The sequence below is a fragment of the Brachionichthys hirsutus genome, chromosome 12 (assembly GCF_040956055.1).
Source record: "Brachionichthys hirsutus isolate HB-005 chromosome 12, CSIRO-AGI_Bhir_v1, whole genome shotgun sequence".
Lineage (NCBI taxonomy): Eukaryota > Metazoa > Chordata > Actinopteri > Lophiiformes > Brachionichthyidae > Brachionichthys > Brachionichthys hirsutus.
This window is the reverse complement of record NC_090908.1, coordinates 11,339,318-11,357,680: the sequence shown is the minus strand read 5'-3', so window position 1 is coordinate 11,357,680 and position 18,363 is coordinate 11,339,318. Positions and strand designations below refer to the sequence as shown.

Sequence of the window (18,363 nt, the reverse complement as noted above, 5' to 3'; positions counted from 1 at the left end):
CAAAAATGTTTTGTAAGCATTAAATCAACCCAGAATGCACCTGCACGTGTCAAATAACTCTGTCTCGACGTCTCACTGCTGATACCGGCGGGACGTTTAAATCTTAATAACACTGAATGCCGTGTTTTCACACGAGAACGACAGAACGGCGTCAGATTCGCGCCGTGATGAATCGGTACATTAGTCGGCAGCTTTCAGACGCCAGTGGCTCGCGCCTTTTTTGCAGCCCATCGCTTCTAATCAAGAGCACCTAGCCCCGTTTTAATGCGCTGCAGATAAAGTAAGAGGCGCGGCGATAGCTGTTGGAATATAAACGAGGCGTTGGAAAGTCTGGCCCATTTTTCACAATAGAGGAGACGTCGATTAGGGGACTTGTGAAGCCCGGAGACGTGGAGGTGCAGCCCAACCGAGGTGAGGCAGGAAAACTATGAGGCCTCCGAGGCATCCGATGCATCCGACGGCAGCTTCTGTCAGACAGCCAGTTGCTTTTAGATGTTTTTTACGGGCAACAGAAAAGCGCCTCCATCGCCTCAACCCGATTCCGGAGAAATAAAGCCGAAATTCCATCGTTTCCGAAAGTTACCAATTAAGGCTGAGCGCTGCGTTTGAGGCCCGACGTAAACGGCATTACTCGTCTTTCTACTCAATGCTTCCCTTCTCAAGAAGAAAATGGGGCATTTTTAAATCATAATTTCCACATGAGATAAGCTATTTAATTCGACGCCTACATTGATTAGGAAGCGTTTGCTTTTGTCCACATGAGGATTCGACTCATTCGTTCACATTGATTCTACGTGAATCAGCCGCTGTCCAGGTCACTAAATCCCATTTCTGCGTTCCAAGGCAGAGCAGGAGGAAGAGGAGGAAGAGGAGGAAAGGAAAACAAAGCTCGTTGTTCCGCAAAAACACAGCAGATCAACCAAGAGCAGATTTATTTCACATCCCTGCAGGCCTGGTTTGTCAATGTTTCGCATTCATTTGAGACACGCCCAACCTAAAACCATCAACAGAGTATGATCTCATCTCCAGCTGGACCATAATGGGGAGGAGACACGGTGAGGTCATACCTAGAGGCCGTGCACGATCGTCCTGATTTATAGCTATAAAAAAAAAAAAGAAGACAAAAGTTTCAAAACAAAAGGATTTGGGAGACGAGCAGCCATCTTCTGAGAGATTCCTCTTCTCCTGGTTTGGGATGTGGTGCAATAAAATGTGATCCAGCGTCTACATGCGATTCAAAAATAAAACACAACTCAATGTAGAATTCACCAACCAGGATTCAGATGTTTGCTAAACAGATGAGGCCTCCTCAGAGTGTCGGCTCGTTTAAATGAGGTCTTAAAACACACGTTAACTGCAGCTCTGGCGTTTATTTATCGCTCCTAATTTAATCTCTTTATGTGTTTGTCTTTGTGTTTTGATTTTATTGTCCTTCATTTGAAATGTTACGGTACTGTCGTACTGTATTGTATTTCTTTTTAATGGTCCTCATGTTTTATTTTACGCTACGCTGCACTGTGTGTCAGAACGGCGCCCCATAAATAAAACGGCTTTGTTCTGCGATTCCATCTCAGACTCTGCAGGCGGTTCATCGATCTAAGAAAATAACCCCAATGATGTTGTCGTGGTTACGTCAGCTGGCGCATGGGGTAGCATAGGAGGCTGTGTTAGAGACAGGGAACGTGGGCCAAAGATGGACTACTAAAAGAGAAAGACAGACTACTAATACACAAAGATGTACTACTAAAACACAAAGATGTACTACTAAAACACAAAGATGGACTACTAAAAGAGAAAGCTGGACTACTAATACACAAAGATGTACTACTAAAACACAAAGATGTACTACTAAAACACAAAGATGGACTACTAAAAGAGAAAGCTGGACTACTAATACACAAATATGTACTACTAAAACACATAAATGGACGCCTAAAACGCAAAGATGGATTATTAATACACAAAGATGGACTATTAAAAGAGAAAGACAGACTACTAATACACAAAGATGTACTACTAAAACACAAAGATGGACTACTAATACACAAAGACAGACTACTAATACACAAAGATGTACTACTAAAACACAAAGATGGACTACTAATACACAAAGATGGCCTACTAAAACACAAAGATGGACTACTAATACACAAAGACAGACTACTAATACACAAAGATGTACTACTAATACACAAAGATGGACTACTAATACACAAAGACGTACTACTAAAAGCCAGAGTGACTGCTTAAATCTCATCTTTGCTGAAGGATGAGAGGAGATTCAGGCTACCGGTATTTGAACATTGTCGGTCCTGTGAAATGCATTCCTCCTCTGAGGCTGCTGAGGGGACGATGCAGCGCCCCCTAAAACCAGATGTAATAAAAACCATCGGCTGATAAAAAAAAGAAAGTGTGATGTCGGCCCACTGAGAGAGAAAGATTACGTGGCTGATGGAAAGAGATACTGCGAGAATTCGAACAGAAGAGTCGACGTGACTTTAAAAACCTTCTTTTTCCAGGATGCCTGGATGTTTCTGGCTCCTTTCTGCGGTTTATCTATTAAGAGTTCTATACAGAGTTCTGCTGGAGTCTCCCTTAACAGTGACAAACAGACAGAGCCATTTTACACGCCGCCTCCTCTGGGGCGTTGGTGTCCCGGCTCTGCTGCATCTTTATAAGCTACGATAAATCTCACATCTGTAGGACGCTTCCAGACACAGCCTCTCCTTATCTATCCGACTGGGCATGCAATGCAATCTGCAGCGCCGCCGCCGTTGGGTTGAACTGACAACAATATTTAGATGCGTCTGACTGCTTGTATTAATTTCTGAACACTGAACAGCTCATTAGCATTTTAGAAGGTTGGTTTGATTGAACTGTATGGATGATGATGAATGTAATGGGCTGTAAAAAAAAAAAAAAAAGAGAGAAATCTGTTAGAGAATGTGAGCGGCTCTTATCTTCACCGACACTCAGGAGTGCTGCAAAGCAGAAGTGATTATCTGTAGGGAGGGAGACATTTACGACTGCACTGACAGACTGATAGATGTTAAAAGGCCGATAAAATAATGAAAGGAACAAGCCGATAGACGATCAATCAGAAAGCAACGCCTCGGCCGTTAAAACTTTTAATAGGAACTGGATTCTCTGTCTGTAAATATGATATCAGGTTCAGCTAGAAGATGGATAATCAATAATGATCTGCATCTCACGACTGACGCTGATATGACTTTATGGAGAGTTAATAAGGAAGGCCTAAAGGTATTAAATAAAGCTGGATTAATTTGCTGCTTTAAAACTGTCTCTTTTTTTCTTATTTATAGACACGTCTTATTTTCACAAAACCTAAAGGGGGGGGGGGGCACTTCAGCCTCTTTCCACCCACTGTGTCTGGCACAAAGAGTCTCGTCTTCAGTCGTCACACGAGGCCAGATTGAAAGCTGCTGCGTGGGGCTGAGCTACATTCTAATGAGCTGCTGAACGCCGTGCACACACAGAGGCGAGGAGATCCCGACCCCCTCCTTGTTGTGTGTGTGTGTATGTGTGTGTGTGTGTGCACGAAGCAGTTTGATCTGTAATAAGCTTGTTTTGAGATGTGAAATCATTTCATCTGCAGTCGTTGAACTTGGTACGGTTTACAAATTCAATATGAAAAGGCTTGGGCGGGTCTTTTGTTGAATTCGCCGCAGTAGCCGATGTCGACTTGATGCCGTCGGTTGTTATCGGGTACAGATACTGTTATTGCTCTGTGTTCATACATAATATTAAAATGTCTCAGTGCAATTTCTGGGCTTATGTTGGTGAAATCTGCTGCGACACATCCAATATGAATGGAGTTAGAGGAATAGTTGAGCGCCAGGAAGTGACAGTTGCGCCCGATTCATCATACAAGGTGAGAAAGTACGTTTTATAGATGTTATGTTGCAGGTTAGACCTATTTATTAAGTAAAAGCACAGACCTTTGGCTTCTGTTGGGGCAACAGCAACAAAAAAACTGCCCATTATTGAAAAGGCAATGAAAGAACACGATGGACAAGATCACTAACGTAAGGACAAGGACGGACAGCAGCAGCGATATTGTTAAAATGTTTACTTTAATAAGGTGCTGGAAATATTCGACAGTCGCAATTGTTCTTTTCCCTTTGCACAGAACTAATAGCAACATCATCGTGCAACAAATCCACAGAGGATAACAATAATCCAGGAGAAAGTCCAGGAGGCCACAGTACGAGCCCTGCGGAACACCACAAAACGTGACCTTCGATAATAAAGTCTGGACATTCACAGTGTAGAAGAGAGAGGACTGCGCAGTACAGGGCGATTAAGGCAACACGTTAAAGGTAAAAGACAATGTTTCTGTACAAAAAAGATGAAATAAAAATAATAATAAAAAGAACCAGGAAGCAGACAACAGAGCCTCTTTGAGCTCAAGACGAAAACACATTAAAAACATTTCTGATGGCTGCGTGAGCCAAAGACGCAGAAGGGAGGCTAGAGAATTGAAGGCCACCTTTCAGGTGGTTTTTGCTTTTGTGTCTCTTTGTGGTTACGCCCCTTGTTTTTGTCAAGGCCAGTTGCTTCTCAGTTGGTGCGGAGACACCTGCTGGCGCTTTGGATGAGCTCGGCGATCACAATAAAACATCACAAACATGAAATCATTTCCTTAGATTACCTTAACTGTGGTTGAAACGGTAGCAAAATGTCACGTTTCGCCGAAACTGCTTCGGGTTAGGCTCTGGTTAGTTACCGTCGGCGTAGGGAGGCACACACAAATTAAAAATAACAGTAAAAAAAAAGAAAGACAGAGTAAAAACGTATCTCCCTTAAATTTACAAAATTAATAATAAATAATCTGAACAACCGATCAACAAATTCAGATGACAGTTTCGTCCACATGAATGATTCTTTGGCGGGGAGAAGAAGGAGAAAACATTTCTCCAATCACAGCCGGCGTCAATCTGGTAGAGGATTTTTGCATAAAATTCGGTGGTTGACAAAACATCACAGGTTACATAAGGGGGTTGGGCCAGTTAATCCCCCCCCCCCCCCCCCAGCGGCAGCACTAAAACAATTATATCCCACCTCGCTCCGAGTCAAACGCAGCCGGAGCCTGCTGATTGGCTGAGGAAGCCGTGATCTGGAGACAAAGTGGGGCCGAGCTAGTTAGCTATAAGCTAGGTCCAGTCTAGCAGGTCCACATCTATGAATAAGACAATACCAATTAAACCACAAATAGTCCATCACACTGTGCCTTAACCCAAACACCGACGAACAAATAAAATCAAGTAAAAGGATTTCTCCTTCCCTTTACGCCTCATCGTTGTGCACGATGAATTATTTAGTCCTCCATTATTAAAGCTTCTTCTGACCTCGGCGGGGTCAAACGGAGACGAAGACGTCCAAGTAGAGGCGGTCGTACGATTCCCTGAAGAAGAGGATGAGGGTGAGGCTGAAGACGCACGAGCCGGTGAGGCACCAGTTCAACCACGACAGCTCTGGAGAAAGCAGAGAGGGGGGGGGGGTCAACATTAATGGGGGTGTCATTACATTTGACTTAAAATATTATTCAATAAAACAAAATATATATGCATTGATAATACACTTCTATATGCAGAGAACACCACTGCTTCACATTTTGTTGACCCCTCCCCTCCAGCAATTAGCAAGAAACCGCAACATGTCATCTGCATATAAGCAGAAACCGAGCGAGAGCTGGCGTAAAGCGACATCGAGTATCATACAGCACAAACAGCTAATCAATAAGGGCTCCTGACATACCATCTACTAAAAAAGACCCGCCTCCTGAAAGGTCTTTCATAAAGACAGTGACCATCATTGTCGTTATCATTGACCTGCGCTTGAACCTTAACACTGTGCAGAATGAGGTCTTCCATTTCCTCCGCGCCGTTCATGCGCCATTAACCGCCGGAGAGGCGCTCCGAAAGGTAATAAACGGCGACTCTGGAGGGCAGGTCGGCGGCTGGTGAACTCTCAACTCGGCAGACAAAACAAACCTCGTCTTCCTGCTTCCACTCTCTTACTCGCACCTTGCAGTCGGCGAAAGTGTGGCGAACGTCAAGTCCAGAGGAAACCAAAATCTAAGCGCGCTTCCAAATGCAGCAAGCGTTTAAGACGCAAACGGCGCACAGAAAGGAATGGAATCCGGTACCTTTTTGCTGTGAGGCAACAGTGCTACCCACTGCGCCACCATGCTGTCCAATAGCATGATCATTTATGACAAAATTGTGAAGACGGAGATATTCTAAGGATATCGGTATGTTTTCATTTCACTATTTAATACTACATTTGCAGACGATAAACCGCTGTTCATCGAGATGGTTTCCATAGCGCCCCCTGGAGCAGGGGAGTTTGGTGCGATGGAATTAATGAGGAATTAAAACGCGGTTTGTCGCATAGTTTTGGCGAAGCACTAGAGTAGCAAGGGTATTCGTAATCCCCACACTTTGTGAGCGTGTGAAGTGAGTTTATGCCCCGCCGCTCATTTAGCCCATCAATGTTGCTGGCGATTTATTTATTTTTTTAAAAGACCGACAAAAGAAACGAATGAAAAAGGCTCGGCGTTTAATGTCGCAACCACACGGCGGATAAAAGTGGATCTACGGACCGGGGGTCTCCCTTCATGTTGCAGAGTACCGTGGCTCAGTTGTTAATTAAAAACACTCAAAGCCAAGAGACCAGGAAGGACTCGCTGAACCGAAACCGGCCTCCCGAGGATGAGAAAACGGACAAGGAGGTCAAACTGAACTGAACAGGGAGGGGGGGGAAGGGAAACCCCTAAAATTTAAAGGTCAATTTTAGAGGATAAATATTGTTTGAAAAGATACGACTGCTGCAGAACTGATTAGTTTTGAAGACTGCATCCATTAAAAAGGACTAGAGGGAGGAAATTAGAGTAGTCGAATACCTCAGAGGGGAATTTACGTCACAATCAAATTCATCTTCGTAGGAGCGATCTCTTCATGAGAACGGAACACAGCAGAATTCCAAACATCGCTGACGGAAAAATCTCAGTTTCAACGTCCAGGGAGCTTTTTTTGGAGAAGCAGACTTCAAAGGTCTGATATATCTTATTCCGTTGTGCTCCACTTGTCATCAAAACTAAATAAAAATCCTCAAAGACAAAAATGCACAGGAAAAAAAAAATAAAATGCAATTTTGATTTCTTCTAAACTTGATGGTATCCAAAACCCCACGAAGAAATGTAAAAAAAAAAACCCTGCATCTCCCAGCAAACGATGGTTGGTGGAGGGATTGGTGGGGGGGGGCAGCCCGAGAGTTTCCTGAGACGAAGGCTCTGATGCCAAAGTGCAAGAGCAGCGAAAGCTTCCGTCATCATCATCCTCATCAACTCGGTCTTCTCCCCGGCTGTCACGGGGAAGTGTCAGCATCCATCTCTGCGCATCAGATGTGCAGGGCAGCGTAGCACAAAGCCGTGTCGAGTGGAGGATACGGCATGCATTCTTTATGAGAGTGTGTGTGTGAGTGTGTGAGTGTGTGTGTGTGTGTGTCCTTCTCCATCTATGATTTCTACTCATACCGACAGCCTCCAAATACACGACTTAAACCACCTAACACTTAAGGATGTCTTAATACACGCCTCCTCTTTTCCCCCCAAACGTGAGGACATCATTCCGACCGACTGGTTCAAAGCGGAGGATGATGAAAGACGGTCCCGACCGCACACCGAGCATTCTCACACGGCTTAGATCGGAGGAGAAGCAGGACGGCGTTGGGCCTCCTCCGCTACGTCCCCGGTCAATTCAAACATGACTCAAAGAGTAAATTACTCCAGGGAGTCGTCCATCTTCCGCGCCGACTGTGTCGGGAGCGGTGCAACCTCGTTTTCCCCGCCGCCCGCCCTTTATTGGCAGCGTCTGCGGGGGATTAGTGAAAACAATGGCGCCCGTGGCTTTAGAGAGGCGGGACGAATCTGCACGGGAACAGAAAGCATCCGAATGCAGCTAAAAAAATTAAAAAAAAGAATGTAAATACTTAAGAGGCTTTAGACGTTTTCATTCTGAATGATGAGGGATACAAAAGGAACTATTTAAAAGAACAAATGCTTTGTCCCCCCCCCCGGGGGTTCGGTGTCTTACCTGTACAGTAAAAGGTGAGGAAGAAGAGGAGAAGGCCGGTGACCAGGTTCCCCAGGAACGTGACCACGCCACAGGTGATGCCTTCAGGGGCCGGGTAAACCGTCTCGATGAAGAGCTCGTAGAAGATGGGCACACTGCTGTTGATGAAGATGCCCACCAGGATGCAGGCGGTGTACAAGACGGCTGCAGGTGGGGGGGGGGGGGGGGGGGGGCAGGGATTAGGTTTCTGTTAGGGAACGTGCATCACAATACGTTTACAGATGAACGGCGTGATGATCCGTCTCTCTTATCGCAGCAGATTGGTCTGAGCGAGCGCCCCCATTAGCTCGCATATCCCTTTAAATCACAACGCCTCCGAGAGGGGGGGGGGGCGTGCCCGCCTGACCAGGAACAGACGTTCAAGCCTTTAGGCCCAAATAACAAAGTCATTGGATTCTCTCGATAAAACATCGTCTTGGTGCAAAACCAAAAGGGTCAAACTCGAATTTCAGCTCATTGTGGGATCAGAATATCCGACAACAGTGATGCCGACCTTTGGCGGAACGTGGGCGAGGCATTTACGGTTGTTAAAGAGGTGTTTGTCTCGGGGGGGGGGGCGACATGACATTTGACGCCTGTGAAGCTAAAAAAAACGAAACCGAGAACAAAAAAGGCTCTAAAACAAGCAAAGGGTGAAATTGAACGCGGCTCACGCTTGACAGAGCAGCGGCGGGGAAGCTGGCCGGCGTCGGATGCTTCATCCAACCCGAAGAGTCCGGCTGAAGCATAGAACCGAGTCTCCCGGGTCCTTCCCTCATGTTCCATCGCAGGAAAGCAAAAGTACCGAGCTCATCCCCGTCTTATCTTAACGTTATTTACCTCGAACCTCAAACATCCTTCAGCCCTTAGATTTATTACAGACTGCTCAGACGGCATCCATCACTGTGTCGGATGGGTCGGATGGGTCGGCCTTCCCCGTCGGGCAAAATCCACACTTTCATCTGTTCCCCATTAGAGCGCCACTCCAAGAAGCGGCACGTTATTTATCATAGGACGTTAAGCGCCTGAGCCCCATTCTCTGGGGGCCGACGCCGCCCCCGGCCCTGAAGTCAATCAGTCCGACGGGCGATAAATTATTTCACCTCCCGCTGGATTGATTTACTGAAACGTGACTGAAGCGATTTAAAAAAAAACATTTAGTCCAATCACTGATTGGCCTCACCTGGGGTGGCGGGGAGGTGGGTGACAGCGGTCAGGCGGGTGAGCGTGAACCAGGTGGAGGACAGCGAGGCTCCCGCCAGCATCAGCACCAGGATCAGCTTCAGCATCCCCCGAATAGAGTCTGCAAACCTGTGGGGGGGGAGGGGGGCGGGACGGAGGACTTCAAAAGGCGAAGCGCGGGACACTCAGCAGCCGTCGCAAGGCACGCGTTCGCAAAATAAAGAAAAATAAACTTCTTAAATATAAAGAAAGAAAAAAAAGATTCCCTCTTCAGCACGCGGGAGATTTGTAGACAAAGTTTTTGACGGCAGGATCTCACAGAAGGCGCCGAAATTCAAGTTGAAACCGTGGAAATAAAGAAAATCAATAAAAGCGACAGTCCCTCAATAGAAAAAGTTTCCACAGACAAAAAAAAAAAAAGCAACAATCCCAGAGGCTAAATGTCAGAGACGGGCTGTCGGAACGCTGGAACACTTCCTCCATCCGCACCTTCGTTTGTGACAAAAACAGAGCAAGGGCAAAACGCACTCCAGAAACTGATCCTGAAATACGCCGGAATAAAGAGAATGAAAGATGACGGGAATTATCTCATGGAGATACCGTCATGGAGCGAAGCCATTTCTAATCGTCCGCTTCCTCTGCATCCCGTCACCGTTTCCTCCTCCCGCCAGCTTCCGGCGGCGCTCTTCATTAAAAAAAGGAGCCGACGCCACTTTGAGAGCCGATGGAATCCGTTTCAGCAGCCAAGCGGGCGGAGTCGATGCGTGGAGGAAAACCCACTGGGGGGCCGTTTCCCAACCTCTTCTCGTGCGCTGCGGTTCCTCTTGTCAACTCTTCTCTGATCCTCTGGGAACGCTACGCATCTGTGCCTCGGAAAGATGAGCCGAAGCTCCGGAATACAAAGGGCTAATTATTTTTTGTTGTTTTGCGACTAGACGCTCGGCAGAAGGAGGAATCTGGCGAGCGAGGAGAAAGCGTCGGGGAAAAGGCCGATTGGTTCAGCTAGGGGGCGACGTTCTGTCAGGGAACGCATCCTGTGGACGGGCCGATGTTCCGGAGGGACATTTCCTGATCAGCATCAATGTCTGCTGGGATTTGATGCGCCGCCATTCACAGCCTTGGATGCGCCATAAGTACCTTATTTCCCACGCCAACTCTGATGCCCCCCCCCCCCCCCCCCCGTGCCCCACTCGATAAAGAGCTTGGCAACCGATAGGCGAGATAAATCCGCCGCCGCCGTTTGAATTAAACTAATACGCCCGATAAAGAGCTTCCGTATCGGACGCCGCCGGCTTACGGGTGATGAGATCGCCGTTTAAACGGCCTCATCGAGTCATCTCGCTCAGCAACAAATCCTAATCTAATCTAATCTAATCTAATCTGTATCTTCCTCTGCAGATTAAACGCAGGACAACAACTCTCATGGTGTAAAACCGGAGCTCTGCGCCGCGGCGTCTCGTGAGGCCATGCTGGGATGAAACGCTCCACGCTACGCTAACGGGATTCATGGGCCATAAAGATAGCATCACATAAATCGGGCGGAATCTGATTCCGCTTCCCTACGTCTGTCAATAAAAATTTACAGACGTAGCTTTTTGAATCCGAACCCAAAAGAACAACTCCCAAATTCTAAACCCAATTCTAACCGGCTTGGAGGGCGGCTTTAACCCGGGACCAGGAGCGACGGCGCCGTGACGGGTTTGGATAGACATTCCAAAAGCTGGACAAACTTCCCAAGGCGACGAGCCGGAGCGTCCGAGCCGCCTCACTCTATCAGAGTCGCAGGCTTCAGGTCGTACATTAAAAGAAAGAGGAGATTAGGAGGAGAAGGGAGAACCGGCCGCCCCACACGGGCGCCTCAGCTCAACCCGCCGTGCTCCTTCAGAAGAGCTTCATCACTAATTAGTAGTGATATAAAAAGCGTTCCCGGTGTCGGGGGGAGGGGGGGGGGGGTATCGACTGAAGTACAGCCTGATCTGATCCGCTTCTAATCAGGTCGGGGGAGCAGAGGCGCCTTCAGGGCAATTAAACACATTGATTGATTAATTCCATGATTAAAAAAAGGAGCCCGTTTTCACTTGTCATTGGTTTCGCGTTATTCCAGAGGTGCGTTAAAATTCCTGCAGCAGCTGGATCCGACAAGAACGCGCGTCCTCAGCCGCATCTCAAGACGGTCGGGAGAGAAAAATAACGGCGTTCATCTCTAAAGGGAAATAATACCCGAGTGGGAATTTCCCCACTCGGGTTCGAGAACAGCGAAAGTTCTCGCCGCGAAATAATCAGCAGCCGATGAAAATACCAGGCCCGGATTCTGTGCCGCGTTTAACACAACGAGGCGAATGACATCATCGCACCTTTTGGGACGGAAACGCACAAATAAATGAACGAACGCACTCAACGAAGGGGGGAAGGACGAAAGTCGTGTTCTCCACGATTCAGATCATAACTTAAAAGTTAAACTTCTTAACGCAAAGCGTTTAGAAATAGACCCAGGAAGAGGTGGATCCGGCGACGACGCTACGAGAACAGGCTCCTACCTGGCCATTGCTATTCCAAACACACATCCGCCGACGACCGACCAGAAGCCGATCCATCCGGCATCCACCTGTTTGAAAAGAGGGAGAGGAGAGGAGATGACTCAGCGTTCCAAATGTCATTCATGACTGGAGCGACAATGACAGCAGGTGTCTTAGTCTATGGAGGCTTGTCAATCAGGTGTGTGTGTGTGTGTGTGTGTGTGTGCGTGCGCCACATTACGCTTCAGCCCACTGATGAAGGCTGATGCCTACGCTCGGCCTTACAGTCAGGGGAAAGGGCATAATGGCAGAAGAATCAATAAAAGGTATCACACACACACACACACGCACCAATCAGTGCGTGGCACACCGGCACACACGTCTCGGGGCGCTCTGAAGGTGTTTGGTTCAAACGAGTCACATTTAACCAAATCCGAACCCGCGGAGGGCGAAGCCGGACTCCGAAGCAGAACCGGCAGCCTAACCCAGAAAGACGCGATCCCGCGTCCGCCTCCCTCTTCATCGAGGTATGGAGACGGAGGCGTGAGGAAGAGGAGGAGGGTCTAATCCTCCGCACGACCCCGTCTCAAGCAGAACTTTCCCTGACTCCCACCGCGCTGCCGTGCCGAGACACCGGAAGACTCCCGACTGCACGGACCTTATTCCCAAACCTTCCACGACGCTCCCGACTTCATCTTCCTCTTTGCCGGAGCCTCATTTACAAAAGAAAAACAGCCCTCGGATCCGTCTTAATCTTCAGGTTTGCCTTTTTTACACGACCCGGGATTCTTGTCTCGAAGCGAAGTCGAGACCTGATGGAAGTCGTTTGCAGATTGCTCCAACTTTTACTCCAACTTTTATGTTGAGATCCGTGAAGGAGCGTGTAAAGATCGTTATTTTTCCTATCTCGTCCGTCCCCCCCCCCCATTTTCCTCCTGACGTCCGACGAACGTGTGTCAAAGTCTGGCGACAGTCGTGCAGAATGAATTCAGCACCGGCTGAAGGCTGAAGGTGGGATGAGGCTGGAACAGGCTGCTTCCTTCCTGGGGGGGGGGGGGGGGGGGGGGCATCTAAAATAGACCAGCTGATGATGATGATGATGATTGAGCAGAATGAGGCAGGCCACGCGTGAACGCATCACTGGCTCAGCGTTTAGGAGGCAACCATCGGTCGACCCCTGCTGTTCCGTTGCCGCTGGCGACCTTGCCTTCCTGATGCGCTTCCTTAATCAAGTCTGATCCATCGATTAGATTAGAGGTGACCGTCTGTGTGCGTGTGCGTGTGCGTGTGCGTGTGCGTGTGCGTGTGCGCCACCTACCTGGCTGACCTTGGCCGGTGTGAGGATCATGTCGAGAACCCCGATCCAGCCGGCCATGACTCCCGTGGGGACGGCGTAGGCCAGAGAGATCATCAGGAAGCGCCCGTTACTGAAAGGAGACGCCGAACAGTCGACATTCTGAACAGCACACAATATAAACATCACTTTAGCCTTCTTCCTCCTCCTCATCCTCCTCATCCTCCAGGATATCAAAGGATTCCTTTAGAATGTGGTTTATTTAAGTCAAGCTATTGACTTAAATAAAATGTATTTCTACCAATCAGAAGTCTCTCCGGCTGGTGTTCCGCCCGCCGACCAATTGGTGACGGAAGCTGCGTGCGTCCAACTGATGGCTGCTAATCAAGTTATTGGCTGAACACACACACGCACGCACACCTACCTACACACGCACACACACACACACACACACGCCCATCGCTCCAGTCACATGCAGCCCAATTACAATCGCTCCCGGCGCCACCTTCGCCCAACGAGGTGGTGTGCTGGGGGGGGGGGGGGCGTCTTATTCTCCCTTTCCGTTGCTCCTGGTGATAAAAGTATTTCCTGAGGACTCTCAAAGCTGGCGACACATCAGCTGAGTGCTGTTTGTCCTTGGCAGACCCGGCTGGGGGATCAATGCATCAGGATGACAACTTTTAGAGCTAATAAAGTGAGCACGGCTGGGTGAGGGGGGGGGGGGGGGGGGGTCATCAGCGCCGAGGCTCCGGGGGCTGCTCGGCGAGCCGAACGCAACGGTAGCTTCTCATCAGACCGCCGCTGCGGAGGCAGATGTGAGCAGCTGGACGCGCTCATCAAGACGAAGATCATTAAGCAGCGCTCCGATCCCGGCAGCTAAACGGATGAGGAGGAGCATCGACGGATCGCTATCAGGAAGACGTGCCGACTAACCCCCCCCCCCCCGGGATGGCTTCTCCCGGCCGGATGCTGTTGGACCGATACTCGACATGGCGCCCAAACAGGCCCCTGGAATCCTGCCTCTCAGAAGTGGAACAGAAGCCCCCTGAGCTAGACGGCCTAGTTAGGTCGGCCGGTCTGTGTCTGTGTGCATCCAGCCAATCCAGCAGATCTGCCCCCCCCCCCATCATCTATCTGCGTAAGTGTCCACCAGTGTGTCGGCTGTGTTTTGTTTTGTTTTTTTACCTCAGCAGTCTGCAAATGCTGCTCCTGTAACTGAGCCTCTGGCTGGCGGCGGCCACGCTCGGCGGCACGGGGGGGCGCGACGGGAAATAGAGCAGGATGGCGGCGAAGAGCACGGCGACGGCGGCCAACTCTGCGTGGGTGGGAGCGAGACGGACACACGTTACTTCAAAAGACGCGTCCACGTCAACATAGTGAAGCTCGTTCGTTAGAAACTATGATGGTTGTATTTGCATCCCGTTACCGTGCCAACCGTCCACAGTCCACCCCCCCCCCCCCTGCCCTTAGTGACCCTTGCGCTCCCTCCGAGTACCTGCATACATAACCAGCTGGATCCGCTCCCGGATGGCGCTGCTGGAAACGGCTCCCATCCGGGTGCCGTTGGGGGCGGGCACCGCCAGGGGGCCGATGAGAAACGACGCGGCGCCGCCCAATAAGCCGCAGAGCGAGGCCACGGCCGTCGCGGTGGCCCTCTGGTCCGGGGCGAACCACGTGGTGGAGAGGAAGGGGCCGCCGCTAACGAGGGTCGGGCCGGCCAAACCGTTCAGGAGCTGACCCCCGTGTATCAACCTGCGACGGAAAGAAAAGGAAAGCTCTCAGCTCATCTACAGGACGGACGCCCCCCCCCCCTCGATGCCCCCCAGGCCGGAGGCCGCCTCCCCCCATCTCCATCGCTGTCCGTCTGAGACAGCAACGGCTGATTGTCTATGAGCTCTGGAAGGGAGAAGACGAAAACGATGAGGAAGAGGCGGGGCCTCGGGCACACGACAACTTCCTGTGGATCTGCATTCAAGTCATTGATCTGACGGCAAGAAAGTGAGATCTTTGTTTGTTCGTACTGGTCCAGGACCTGCCGACACAAAGATGTTCTGCTGCTTCAGGGCCGGAACGACCCGAACGATGGATTCCTCTTTTCACTACAGAGTTCCGTTGGGTCATCGGCCTCTGACCCTGAAGCCGCGCGGCTCAAAAGGGAAGACAATTACAGTTCTGGAGCGCTCTGGCCGAAGCGAGGACCCTCGGCCCCCGCCGAGACGCCGGCGGTGGGACCCGAACAGAGCAGCGTTCGGTCCCTGAGCTCGACGGACGCCTTTTACTCTGGATGCAGGTCCAACACTCAGACGCGCAGCAGACGAGACGTGGATTTGACCCTGAATGCCCCCGAACTCTGCATTGGAAGTTCACGAATAAATGAAGGCAGAATATTATCGGGGGGCCGGCGGGAGACGTGTCGGCTAATAACCGGTGCACCAGATAGCTCCTCAAACACTCTGCGGCTGCTCCTCTTTGTTCCTCCCACTCCTTTCTTTATGCATCCGAGTCTTTGCCGCTCAATTAACGGAGTTTCCACTCGTGTTCCATTACGGGTAACTCCACCGACATCCAGGTGACCCATCAGGCATCACGGACGGAGGGTCCGACCCCTCCTTGTGCACGGGACTCGAGCTTCATCTCCTCATCCAGCGTCGGCGGCGCTATGACGCAATCGAATCACCGCAGGTGGTCGAGAAACTGGAGTTTCATTTCACCTCCCGCAGCATTTAAGCGATGCCTGAGACTTTTCAGGCCGTCAGACAAAAAAATAAAAATAAAAGGAACCCGGTTCCAACCCCGTCTGGGATTTGACACCAAATTAATCGTCACAGTAAGGGCCGCGATGCGTGGTCACGGCCAATCAGACGGTGTCTGAGTGAGTCTGGAATCTCACTGATTGGCACTCAGCCGGTCCGCGTTTAAATGCAACGAGAGAGCCAGACGGAGGGAGAGAGAGCGGGGAGCCACAAGAGGACGAGGAGGGCGAAGATGTACGTCTTTGATTAGAGAGCGGCCCGGGGGGGGGCCTAATCAGCGGCCGCCGATGAAACGGAGCCGTTCTCTGTCAGCGCGCAACAAAAAAACAAAAAGGGCCCGTTCGCCTTCATGCGTGATCACAAGAGCCTCGCGGGAGAGAGAGGAGCTTCCAGTCCTTACGCTTTCACAACAAGCTTTGATTTCCACAAAGAAAGGCCTTTAAAAAAAAACACACACACACAAAAAAAGGGAAGTTTACTTCCTCAAAAACGGTGCCTGTGAAAAGGAAAAGAGGCGAGAGTCCGTCAAACATGAAACGGCGTGTGGAACAAACAGATCCTGCAGAGGACTGTCGAGGGGGGAACTCCTGAACCTAGACGGCCATGATCAGTGGGGGTGGGGGGGGGGGGGGCAGAACGCTGAAGTGGGCTTTGATCGGACTTGGGAAGCGCCTGACCTCCACATGTTCAAAGATCTGGGCCAGACAGGCTGGGGCTGTTTTGTGAGGTCCCCCCCCCTCCCTACAGCCATCTGAATCACATTTTAGCCACGTGTGGGCAAAGCGAAGACTGACATCTACTGGTGATCCAGGGAACTGCATGGCTCAGTCGCACCGTGGCTTCTCAGGTAGCCCGGCACTGTGACCGCGGTCCACGTTGAATACCGAAGAAGCCGATCGGAGAAAGCGCATCGTCCATCTCCGCTCTTCTTACCTGGATCGGCAGCCCGACGGCATGCGCATTCAGGAATTAGCCCAAGCCGAGGGGTCCGTGGACTATATATAGTTGCGAACAAGTTGGTTCGCTTGCGGGAAGGATGTCGGATTGAATGATTTGGGAGCTGGACACTTATTAGTTGTACGACAGAGAGTTCTGGTGTCTGTATAGTGTGTGTGTGTGTGCGTGTGTGCATGTGTGTGTGTGTGTGCGTGCGTGCGTGTAGATCCACCTACCGGCGCCTGACAAGCTCGTCTGTCAGAGGGACGCTCCTCACCGCTGCTCCCAGCAGCATGAAGAACGCAGCGAGGAGGAGCGACGCCCTCAAACCTGGAAGACACAGAACAGAGAAAGACGAAATGAATGGCGACTCATGCGGGGCGCTTCGGACACGCGAGACGCTTCACATTTTCAGTTGATCGGCAAAAATAGCTTCGGGGGAACATCACATGTTTAATCCAAAGCGCCTGCGACGACGTCTGCATCAGGAGACCCGGAAGCCGCGACGCCCGGCTCCGCCCACGTGACACTGTCGCCGCTTCCCTTTTATGGATCCTTTTAAATGCCTAAATATTTTTAAAATGTCTGCAGCAGAGGCCATAAAACCAAAACCTCACCAATCCTGAAATCCGATGCAGTTAGGAAGCAGGCGTCACTTTCAGTCCTTTATTAAACAAAGTCATTAAAAATAAAAAAAAGATGACTTCTATTAACTTTTTTTTTTTATAATTAATTGCTTGAAATTTTTGTTAGACGATTGACATTCAAGATTTTTTTTAAATAAATAAGAAAAATACGTCACGTGACCGCGGTCACGCTTTCAAACCGGAAATCATTCCTACTTTGAGTTTAAATAAAGATTTAATCGAAATGCCAATATCAAAAAGGTGTAATGTCAGCAAACAAACCTTTAATTAATTAATGACAGATTTAAAAACAAATAATGCGTTTTGAGGAAGTAATTAATACTGACGAGCTTCCGAACCAAAAGGGGGGGTTCGAACATCTTACCTCTTTTATCCATTAACCACATAAACAGCAGCCAGGGGACGTAACCCACCGGGCCCCACAGCACCAACACGGCGATGTCCGAACTGGCGAAGCCGTAGGCGCGAACGGCCGAGTTCTGAATGGGACCCCAGAAGTTCCAGATCATCCCCTGCATGAATCCCAGCAGAGAAAACAGGACCAGGACCAGCCATCTTCTCCCGTACACCCTGTTTACAGGCTGGTTGCTGGTCTCCCCGTGGGGAGGCCTGAGTAGAGGTTCCCTTTCGGCTTCGGTGCTCAAACCGGCACCCATTGTAGCTCCGTCCGTCCGTTCAGTGGAAAAAATATATATATATACTCCCGTTAAGTGCGGTACAGCGACGGGAAATTGACGCCTTACCGGAATTCCGTCGACCGCCAAACAAAAACAGCGGATAGCTCCGGTTTCTAGTCGTAACTTCACTGCGCATGCGCGAGAGGAAAGGGCCGCGGATTATTTTGAAACTGCGGTCGTTCGGCCGCCATCTTGGCTCTTCCGGTGCATTCGCTTGAATGAC

General features: G+C 49.8%; 1 protein-coding gene across 1 annotated transcript; it reads right to left on the bottom strand.

Moving 5' to 3' along the window:
- Positions 1–5,379: 5,379 nt before the first annotated feature.
- Positions 5,380–18,239, bottom strand: slc49a4 (solute carrier family 49 member 4). The gene is made up of 9 exons (XM_068746625.1): positions 17,828–18,239; positions 17,053–17,146; positions 14,623–14,879; positions 14,313–14,442; positions 13,152–13,260; positions 11,855–11,922; positions 9,319–9,446; positions 8,118–8,300; positions 5,380–5,495 (listed from the first exon to the last, which is right to left on the bottom strand). Exons 1-9 carry the CDS (start codon positions 18,117–18,119, stop codon positions 5,380–5,382), a joined length of 1,377 nt encoding a protein of 458 aa, XP_068602726.1. The 5' UTR covers positions 18,120–18,239.
- Positions 18,240–18,363: the final 124 nt, after the last annotated feature.